The 11,346-nt window shown below is 44.0% G+C and overlaps 1 protein-coding gene and 2 pseudogenes across 1 annotated transcript; 2 read left to right on the top strand and 1 right to left on the bottom strand.

The window, feature by feature from the left end:
- Positions 1-1,883: 1,883 nt before the first annotated feature.
- LOC136497765 (zinc finger CCCH domain-containing protein 31-like) lies at positions 1,884-5,778 on the top strand (annotated as a pseudogene).
- Positions 5,779-6,265: 487 nt separating this feature from the next.
- On the top strand, positions 6,266-9,960 carry LOC136497864 (probable plastid-lipid-associated protein 13, chloroplastic; annotated as a pseudogene).
- A 367-nt stretch (positions 9,961-10,327) lies between these two features.
- Positions 10,328-11,284, bottom strand: LOC136497865 (VQ motif-containing protein 17-like). The gene has a single exon (XM_066493738.1). It carries the CDS (start codon positions 11,185-11,187, stop codon positions 10,684-10,686), a length of 504 nt encoding a protein of 167 aa, XP_066349835.1. The 5' UTR covers positions 11,188-11,284; the 3' UTR covers positions 10,328-10,683.
- Positions 11,285-11,346: the final 62 nt, after the last annotated feature.

Raw genomic sequence — 11,346 nt, forward strand, 5'->3', positions numbered from 1 at the left:
GGTGGTCACGTGTTGTGGCTCATGGTGGTGGTGGTGTGTGGTGGTGGTGGTCATGGTGGTGATGTGGTGGTGTGGTGTGGTGGTGGTGAAGTGTTGGTGATGGCGGTGATGTGGTGGTGGTGGTAGTGGCGGATATTTATCTTGCATATTTATCTCTTCTCTTGTCGCTCACGTGCAATCTCTTCTATTTTGTGCAGCATCAATCGGGGGCGGCGTCGAACCACCTCGGAGGGTCGCCGGGATCGCACTTTGGGCCATCCCAACCGGACCGTCGCCGTGAGCTTCAAATGGCAGCCGTTGTGATATAATGCACTTGTGAACTTTGTGAACTATGCTTGTGTGTTTGGACTTTGGACTTGGGAGTCGAGATTGTGATACTTGTATGCTATGTTTGTGTTTGTGGTGGATTGTGATATACATTTGTATGATATATAGTTGTGTTATATATATAATGATATCTTGTTTGCAACGATGGAAGACTAAAAACCAATTGAATTTTTTCACTTCTTTGCCGAGTGTCATGACCATGACACTCGCAAAGCTGGGAATCTGGGACACTAAGCTTCCCAGCTTTGCCGAGTGCCATGGACAAGGCACTCGGCAAAGAAAATCCAAAAAAAGAAACAAGCTTTGCCGAGTGCCAGATTCAGGCACTCGGCAAAGATTTTTTTTTAAAATAAAAAACATATTTCTTTGCCGAGTGCCGACGCGTGACACTCGGCAAAGGGGTCGTCACCGTGACCTAGCCATCACGGTGGCTTTTCTTTGCCGAGTGCCCGACATGCGCGCTCGGCAAAGAAGCCTTTGCCGTGAGGGATATGCCGACAGCTCTTTGCCGAGTGCAAAGCCTCTTTGCCGAGTGCAATTGCACTCGGCAAAGCACGCGTCTGCTGTAGTGTTAGCATCACAAGATGATGAAATTTCTTATTTAACACCGAAAGATAAAAGTTCCCCAACACAACATTGGCTTTATTTTTGGTTCCATAAATAGCACTACCGTTAGATCTGACCTCTAACGCCGTTAACTTGATGAGGAAAAGACCATTTTGCCCCTATCTTTTCATGTGTAACACCAACACATTGCAGCGATTTTCTTAACATATTTTTAACATTGCCCTTTTTTTTACGTTAAACATACTTTGCACGTATAATATTTTTACGTTGAACAATTTTTTGCAGTACTGTTTCTTTGCAGATTATTTATGAAATGACAGCACAAATTTTTGGAGAATGTGCTACACATGAAAAACAAGGGCAAAATGGTCTTTTTCTCTCCAAGTTAACGATGTTAGGTGTAATCTAACGGCAGTGTTACTTAGGGAACCAAAATTAAAGCCAATGCTATATTAGGGAACTTTTATCTTTTGATGCTCAATAAGGAATTGCATAATTTTTTTATGCTAAATAAGGAATTTTCTCGCTACAAAAAGGAAAGACACTACTGTTCATTACAAAAAGATCTAAATCTCGAAAGCAAATAATTAAGAACTAGGCTTGAACTCCTTAAGCCATCTCAGGATCTCTTCGTTCAGCTGAATGATCTGAGCTCTATCCACCTCCTTAAGTAAGCAGCTCCATTTCTGCATGAATGAGAAAGCAAACGTATATGACATCAGTGGGCGCTTTGGGAAAGCGTTTTTCAATCTCCATTTTGTTCTTGCAGGTCCATAAGGCCTAAGCAAATCCTGCAAATGCAAAAGCAATTAATCTTTTCGGCCAGGGCCCCTTGCCCAGATATTTGAATTTATTACTATAGCTCAGACTTTCAAATAGTAGTATTGTAATAAGTTTTTCTATATTTTGATTACATTTCATTCTTAAATGAAAACGTTGATTCTTTTATAGAAGTTCTGAACCGAACAGTTTCTATTTGGGCTCGGACACGAATCCTTCGCCACGACCAAATCCGTCCTGCTCGAGCGAGGCCCAAGGCCCAACCTCCGTTCAATAAAGAAACCAAACAGCAACCTCTCGCAGTCCTCCTTTCCTCTGCCTCCGACCTCCGTAGCGAATCGGATCGGGGCCTAGGGTTTCGGCGCGCCTCTGCAACCAGACGCGAGGGCTAGTCTGAGCATGGAGGGAGCAGGCGCGGCCCGGAAGAGGTCCCGGCAGGAGACGGCGAACGGGTCTGCCGCCGGCGGGAAGCGCTCCAAAGGTGAGGCATCGCTATCCCACCAGTCCCGTCTGCCGTTCGCCTCGATTTTTTTTTGGTTCTATTAGATGTCGGTTGTTCTCGCCCCTTGCGAGAAGTGCTTCGGCGACTGGATCTGCCTGTGTCCTGCGAGAGCGGAGCGAGAGGGTGTTCTGGTTGGTCGTTTGATTTTGCTTGTTATGCGTGACGTGTGCGCAATGAGATGCGCATCCGGTGTTCGTGATAGGGGATTGGTGTGGGGCCTGGCTGGAATCACAAGCTTTGCTTGCTTCAAGTAATGCGTGGTTTGGTGGAATAGTAGCTCGTTGCCTCCAAAATTGAAATACAAATCAAGAGTTTTCCCCTTAAGCTTAGGCTGTTACTCTCTTAACTTCGACTACTAAATTGGACCTTAAAGTGTATTTGACTCTCTGAGTAATGTGTGTGAAGATGGATCAAAAGAATACAATCAAATCTGAAGAAATCAGACAGGGCTGCAGACTGAAATTTTTTATATAAATGTATCACGGTTAGATCTGCTTCATATGCAAATGCAAAAAGTATAAACAATTTTGCCCAGCTACTGATAAAAAATGATGTCAGTGCTAACTGGTAAGCAGCACACTAACATGTTCTTATCAGAGCAACTTATCCTCCTTTAGTAACTACTAGTACTAAGAAAGTCTGTGTGTTCCCAAATCTAGTTAGGACTATGTGCCTCACAACAGTAGTTACACAGTAAAAATAATTTAGCACTCATAGTCTGGATAAGTTCTTTAAGAGTTCAGATAGTGTAATAGTATGAGACTCATCTAGATGTATTTTGTTGAAAAGAGGAATAGTTTTTAGAGAAGAAATAGTAATTTGAAGCATATTTGGAAATCGAAGCACCTTTTGCCTCTTGAATCTTGATCAGTAATTGGTCAATTCACCAGTTCAACGAACAAGAGGAAACATGCTAACCTGTATGTTCCTGGATCTAGTTAGGACTATGTGCAACAACAACAACAACAACAACATAGCCTTTCAGTCCCAAGCAAGTTGGGGAGGCTAGAGTTGAAACCCACCAAGAGCCCCAAGTCACGGTTCAGGCACTTCAATAGCTGCTTTCCAAGTACTCCTATTCAAACATAGATCTCTAGGTATATCCCAAGCTTTCAAATCTCTTTTTATTGCCCCCTCCCCCCCCATGTCAATTTCGGTCTTCCTCTACCTCTCATCATATTATTAGCTTGGCTTAGGACTCCACAATGCACTGGTGCCTGTGGAGGTCTCCTTTGGACATGGCCAAACACCTCAACTGATGTTGGACAAGCTTTTCTTCAATTGGTGCTACCTCTAGGTGATCACGTATATCATCGTTCCGAACTCGGTCCATTCTTGTGCGACCGCAAATCCATCGCAACATACGCATTTCTGCAACACTCAGTTGTTGATCATGTCGAATCTTTGCACGCCAACATTCTGCTCCATACATCATAGCTAGTCTAATCGCCGTTCTATAGAACTTGCCTTTTAGTTTTTGTGGTACCCTCTTGTCATAGAGAATGCCAGAAGCTTGTCGCCACTTGATCCACCCTGCTTTGATTCTATGGCTAATGTCCGCATCAATATCTCCATCCCTCTGTAGCATCGATCCCAGATACCGAAAGGTATCCTTCTTAGGCACTACTTGACCTTCCAAACTCACATCTCCCTCCTCTTGTACAACTCCGCCAAAGTCGCATCTCATGTATTTGGTTTTAGTTCTGCTCAATCTAAAACCTTTAGACTCAAGGGTCTGCCGCCATATATTGGTACAGTAAAAATATTTTTAGAACTGAAAGTCTGGAAATATCATTTTAGAGTTCAGATACTGTAATGGTACAAGTCTGTTCTAGATGTATTTTGTTGAAAAGAGGAATAGTTTTTTAGGGAAGAAATAGTAATGTGAAGCATATATGGGAATGAAGCCACCTTGTGGCTCTTGAATATTGATCAAAATGCAATTCGACTGTTCATCAGTTCAATGAACAAGAAGAAAGATGCAGACACATGGTATTTGTCAGTGTAGAAACCCTACTAATCTTTGTTTCAACTGTATAATAACTATCTTCTGCAGGATAACTACAATGCAATCTTTTACCATATAAAATCTTGTTCGTTAATCACATACATTGGAGATAAATTCTATATACGTACTTGATTAGAAGATCAATAATGCAAACTTCTAACAAGTGAGAAAATGTAATTAATTTTATGCAACAGACACGGAGTCATTTCAAACCGGTCAATCAAGCAAATCGAAGCCTTGCACCAAGTTTTTCAGGTTATAATCTTTAACCTATCCGAAATAACATCAGAATGGTAACCTGTATCTTTTTCACTCTTCTTACAGCAAATCAATTCTTTGAAAGTTTCATTATATATCCCAAAGATGTATGGAATATTTGAATAACACTAAATTGTGATACATGAGCTGCTCAATTTTATTAATATATCTCAGTAGATGAACTTGCCTTTTTCCTCTGGTTACTTAAGAGTTTAGATGAGTATGATACATGCCAACGTTCAATCCACTCTTGCTATATGGTGCATTTAGCATAGACAGGGTACAAGGTATTGATTTTTTGTTATTTTGATTTGAATGGAAATTCTGTTTTAAGTGATGGAAGTGTTTGTCAGAGTAGATTCAAATTCATTATGTTATTATATTATGGTATATATGCTTTCTTTGTATTGTTATTGTTACTTCAATATGCCTGAATATATGGTTTTAGGATGTTTGGGGTATTTTATCTCTTATTAAAAGCTCATTCCTGCATACTTAAAATCATTAGATAAACCTTCATAAATAATATGGTCTGCTTTGAATGTTGCAGTACCATTGGGTGCCCGTTGTGGTGAGGATGCCATTTTCTGCACTTTGTTCTGGTGGTTACCGGCAGTTGCAAAAATGCTCAATCTAGGTAGCCCTGCTGTACTTGCGCCATCAAAGAAATCATGTGGATCATTGCCGCTCTTATCGGCGCCTCTCATTCCAGCTTCGACAGGCAAGACACGCATGTGCACCAAGTACAATACTACAGAAGGGTGCAAATTTGGGTGATAAGTGCCACTTCGCTCATAGCGAAAGAGAGCTTGGAAGCCAGCCTACATGTCTCATGAAGGACCTCCTATGGGTGGTCGATATGGAGGCCGACCTGAACCTCTGCACCAAGCTTCCATGGGCCCTCCAGCAGGAAACTTTGGTGCTTCGGCGGACATGCCAAGATCAGTGTGGATGCCTCTCTTTCCGGTGGCATAATCGGTAAGGGTGGGGTCAACACTAAGCAGATAAGCAGTAGTTACAGGCGTCAAAGCTCTCCATCCGGACCACGAGTCTAACCCCAGCCAGAAGAACATTGAGCTTGAAGGCAATTTTGACCAGATCAAGCAAGCCAGCGACATGGTGAGGGACCTCATCGCAACCATCAGCGCAAGCATGCCAGCGAAAAACCCATCAGCTGCCGCGGCGCCAGCAGGATGGCCGAGGCGGTGGTCTTGGGGCAGGAGCAACTACAAGACGAAGCTTTGCGAGAAAACTTCGTGAAGGGTGCCTGCACTTTCGGCGGACCGGTTGCCACTTTGCCCATGGTGAGACTGAGCAGCGGAGAGGTGCTGCTTGAGAGTCGAGGTGCTCTAGGCATGAGAGATGCCCTGTGCTCTCTCCATTTGCTACTGTGAATTTTCTTCTTTGCAGCGTTAGGCGGTTAGACTGTTGTATTGCGATTTCAGTCGATTATAACTCTAGATTTCAGCTTTTTTAATATAAGTTTGAGAAAACGTTAATCTGCCACTCATGCCCCTGAATGTTATGACTTGATGGCAGCTTGCATTTTGTTGGTCAGTTAGCAGCCGCTGGCCCATGACAAACCTGTGTGACTGTTCCTAACGTTGTCGCTGTGTTAATTGTCGAAAAACATTTGAGGTGGGAGATCGGAGTAAGTAGATGGAGGCTGAAATGAAAATATAAAACGATTTTTCTCGTCTATTCTTTTCGAGTTCCACGTCGCCTAGGCAGCAGCGGGCCTGCAGCAACTCACCACCACCACGCCACCACCGGCGGCTGTAGTAGTCTGTAGACTAGCACGAGAGAGAAATCTGTAGGCACAGCAGCTCGCCAGGCATGGCGGCCGCCGTGGCGCTGACCCCGGCCTCTCCAGCGCTCCTCCCTGTCCCCTTCCACGGCCGCCGCGACGGCCGGGTGCGCCTCTCGCCCCGCCGCCCCCGCTACTCCGCGGGGCGCTGCAGAGCCACGGCCCCAGACCTTCCAGGGGGGCGCCGCCGCCAGCTACGCCCGCGAGATGGAGCGCCTCTCCGCCAAGGAGTCCCTGCTCCTCGCCGTGAGCTCTTGCTCTTCCTCTGCTCCCTCTTCTCAGTCCTTCGCCTAGTACTACTTGCCGACCTTCCTGTGAGGTGCCTGCGGGTGGCTCTTGTCCCCACACCGTACCAAATTGTAAGGCGTTACTGTCAAATTCTAAACCTGCAATTTTCATCTAAATTTCACTTCGATTTTTTTTCTCCACAATCTCAGCAATTAGGAAATGATATTTTTCCATGATTGTGTGTCCGACTTGTGAAATGACAGCTTGAGGTCAGCTAGTTGATACTGAACTTTTGAGGCATTTCTCAACTAGGGTATGTGAATTTCTTCTTACCAATTTCAGTTTTAAAGATACTGGGGGTTTTGAGGCCTTGGTCAGCGGGAAGACCACTGAGATGCAGAGGATTCGATGTCAATGAGCGAATTGTTGGACTTGAACGCCTGAATCCGACACCACGCCCCACGACGTAAGTGTTATGGCTAACAAAAACGTATTATGTGCTGTAGCGTTGCTTGGGATAATTTTCATAGCAACCCTAAGATTTAACCACTAAGATGAGATGAACTTTCTTTCATTCTGACCAAAAAAGCTTTTCTGTGTAAGCATATTACATTAACTTGAATTCCTTCTATTTACTTTGCAGGTCGCCATTTCTGGAAGGTCGATGGAACTTTGAATGGTTTGGTGATAGCAGTCCTGGAGCATTTGCGGGCCCGTCTTTTGTTTGAGTATGTCCCTGTCGCTGTTTGTTGGGTGCAAGTTATAATTTTCAATATTTCATTTGACGTGAATTCATTTTAAGTCCAAGCTTCTCCTGATAGCAAGTGTGTTCTAATTTGAAGGAGGTCGCCTACATCTGTTGCACACTTTATGGGACTTGATGTGTCGATCAAGGATGGATACTCCCAGCTCTCATCTAACCTCAAGTTTCTAAATACGGTAATGCCAGAAGATTTTAGGAGTGTACCTACTATTTTTGCATAGTTTATGGGATCCATCTTTGATTCTTAAGGTTTATTGGTTCTATATGACATTTATGTGCCTGGCAAGTCAGTATCGCTTACAAGTTACGAGATGCAGGATTCACCTTTTATAATAAAACCAGTCTGTGTCTATATCTGTGTTAGTAATAGATTGTGCGCAAAAGCTTCCATAAGCTGAGGATGCTTCATAATTATGCTGAAGTCATTTATTAGCAGGTCGTTAGTATCTGTATATATTTTTTTTTTTGAAATTAGTACACATTAGTATCTGTATTATCTGCAAGCTGAATGTTTCTGTGTGATTGGGGATTATTTTATTGTTGCACTGCCATTCTCACTATTTAGCAACTTCCTTTTTTATGTTTCCAGATACAAAGCAAGTTCCTACTGACAACTCAATTGTCCATTGAGGGCCCCATCAGGATGAAAGAGGAATACGTTGAGGGCCTTATAGAGATTCCCAGAATTATGAAGAATCATTGCCTGAACAGTTAAAGGGCTTGCTTGGCCAAACTGCAGGAGCTCTACAACAACTTCCTAATCCTATAAGGGATGCTGTTTCAGAGGGTCTTAAAGTGCCACTTGGTAAGTATGCAGGGCTTCACACTCTTGTAGCAATATGCTAGTTTAGAATACTATCATTGCTGGAACTATATATACTAGGGCACACACGCTTCTAGTTTCTGAGGACGTATTGCCTGCTTAGATAAAGCAACTACTGATTTTGTTATGTGAATTCTTTTTGTCAATGAATTCTTGCCAATTTATTTGCCAAAATATTAAATTGTTGAGGAACATGTTAACATTGGCAGTTGAGGAATGCTTCTTTGGCTTACTCTCAGGGTTAGGAAACAGAATCGGTCCTAATATTGGGAGGGATCCAATTGTTTATAGGGTCATAAAAAAACCCTTTTATGATTTTTTAAAAGTGACATTACTTTTTTACATGTAAATTTAACAGTCATTTCATTTACGTTTAGATTTGCTTGGTTGTATCGGATTGGAGTTGGAGTGTTGGACTATAGTAGATTAGTTGGTCAGTATAGTTATGGTAGTTTTCATGCCATCGTTGCATGAGTGCATAATAGCTGCATTCCATGACTTCTGTAGTTACATTACATTCCGTTATTAATTACAGGTGGAGCATTTCAACGCTTATTCATGATCTCTTACTTGGATGAAGAAATATTGGTATGTTTCTTACTTTCTTTAATGTACTTGCAGGGGTACCAAATTCATTTGCACTGATATATGGTTATCTCAGCCTGTTCGCTTGCTCGTATACGATCGTGGATTATAAGCTGGAACAGTATTTTTCCTCTCACACCAAACCAGCCAGCAGTAAATAATCCACGATCGTTTACGACGAAACGAACAGGCTGACAGGACAAATGACACAGTGTTTAGTTATTGTACTTTCTAAAGAAAACAAGAGCCACAAACAGAATAGAGACAACAAATTCAATTCTTAAGCTCATTGAGTTGAAGGCTGATGACCAACTGAGTCAGAATGCCACAAAGGTTTATTATCGTTCACTGTGCGCAGTTTAAGGACCTGTTTGGATACCAAGGGCTAATTGTTATAGCCAGCTAAACTTAGCCAAAATTAGCTCTAACCCATCTGAACAGCGGGCTAATAGGTGGACTAATTTATTAGCCAAGCCTCCAAATAGTTAGCCAACTAGCTGGCCAACCCCTACTAGTGTGGGCTAATTTTAGCTCCAGCTAATAACTAGCTCTAGCTGAGTGAAACAGACCCCAAATATGTCGTTTAATTGAGTTGAGTGCACATTCAGCATGCCTTTAGGCGAATGCTATACACAATAGCTAAGAGAAGGAGAATGGTTTGAATTTGAAGCACACATACATGTCAGATATTTATTGCAGTCACAGATAAGACGCTAGTAATTATCACCCTTCCAGATTAACTGTTTATTGTGTTCTCTCATCATTTTGACTTGGCTCTCCCTGTCGCTATCATTGTCTACCTGATTGCCAGGAATGACTCTTCCCTGAAGCCTTCGATTTGGATTTGTTTATTTGCCCATGCTGCATGAATACAAATGGATAGTTTAAACATCATGTTGTTTTACCTAATATTAATTCTGTGTATGGGGGGAAAATGACTTCTCACAGTTTTGCTGTCATCTTTTTCAGATTATCAGAGATGCTGCTGGAGCACCTGATGTCTTAACTAGACTTGAGGGGCCACAACCGAATCCAGGTGATGCTACAGCAGATGCAGCGATATCAGAATATGAAAGCTAATGTCTCAGTACTAACTGTAACCCACACCTAGCTCCTGTTTATGGCTCCTTTCTTCTTCTCTTTTGTCATTTTCTCAGGCAGTGTACTAGTGTTGTCAACGATAACGACCACTTGAGTGTTTTTATTTATTACATCCCTTTCGGCTATTCTGAATGTGGGCAATAATATCAAATGACCTTCACCAGTTCATATTAAACAAGGTTAAAAAAACTACTGCTTGTTCAAAAGTCAACTGATAAGTTCCAAGATACAGCGAGCAAATGACAATGTGCTCCATGTCCAATGATGGTGTGCTAATGTAAAGGCCGTTCTGCTCTCATCAGCTGTGCACCACCAGTGGCGACAGCAGCAACTGCTCCCTCCCTCTCTAGAAAAAGCTGAATGATGCCACACACAGTGGTAACCTTTTGTTAAACAATCAAAAGAACTCTGCAGTAGGCGCAGATCTGTGACTTCATTTTCTAGTGATCATGTCTGTTTTGCCCTGCGAACGTGCGGCGCAAGTTTTGGTTCTAAACGAGTAAATAAGAACTGAATTCTGACAGATTAACACTTCGTTGCAGTTGCAGCGGCATTCAGAGGTAAAGAGACTAGTAGAGTTCGAATCAAACACTGACAAAATTCGTTGTAAATAAAAACAAAACTAAATCGGCATTTCCATCGGGCTCAAGAAACTATCAAAAAGACAGCTTTGGAACAATGAAACATGGCCAAACAGACGAACAATGGAAATACATGTCCGGTGATTTATCGTTGTAAACCGAGCAAACTCGAGATCTTTCATCTCATAACTGTAAATTCTCATCGTTCTCTAATGCAGGAACATAACTGTAAATTCTCATCGTTCTCTAGTGCAGGAAAATAGTGACTGACCAGGAGATTTAGGGGAAAAATATGCCCGGCTCTGCCAGCGCATGCACCTGATCAGAAATTAAAACCGCCCGCATGCACCTGATCAGAAATTAAAATTGGCCACGCCGTCCATGTCGCAGCGGCTGAAGAGGAAATCGTCGAGGCCCTGGTAGAAGCCGTCGTCGTAGCCGTCCAATTCGAGCGCGCGCAGGAACCCTCCCCCTTCTCCACCCGACGGAGACGACGCCTCGGCCTCCTGCTCTTTCACCTTCATCTCGATCCCCGCCGCGGCGCCGGCGCTGGCGCCGAGGCCCTCGTCGCCCGCCGTGTCGTACGACGAGACCGGAGTCGGTGGCGACGGCGATAGCGACGCGTCCCCGCCGGTGGACGCCGACGACGCGCAGGAGCCCTTCTGGGGTGGCATCCCGGTGAGCCGCTGGACGAGCTCGCGGAAGTGCCGGGCCTCCGTCTTGATGATGTGCGGCGCCAGGACGTGGATGATCCTGATCTTCTGCGGCGGCGCCTTCGCGATGGCGTGGGAGAGCCGGTGCGCGGGCGGCGGCGATGACGATGCGCCGCGGGACGGGAGCTTCTCGGCGTGCTTCATGGCGTCGCCGCCGGAGAGTACGTGGTTCTTGTGTGTGTGTGTGTGTGTGAGAGAGAGAGAGAGAGGCCGAAGGAGACGGAGGCTCTCTACCCTACCAGTACCCGCCACCGCCAGTGGAGAAGGAGCTGCAAGCACAGGAGGTTTATATAGACGTTGGGG

Source organism: Miscanthus floridulus, chromosome 12 (assembly GCF_019320115.1).
Source record: "Miscanthus floridulus cultivar M001 chromosome 12, ASM1932011v1, whole genome shotgun sequence".
Taxonomy (NCBI): domain Eukaryota; kingdom Viridiplantae; phylum Streptophyta; class Magnoliopsida; order Poales; family Poaceae; genus Miscanthus; species Miscanthus floridulus.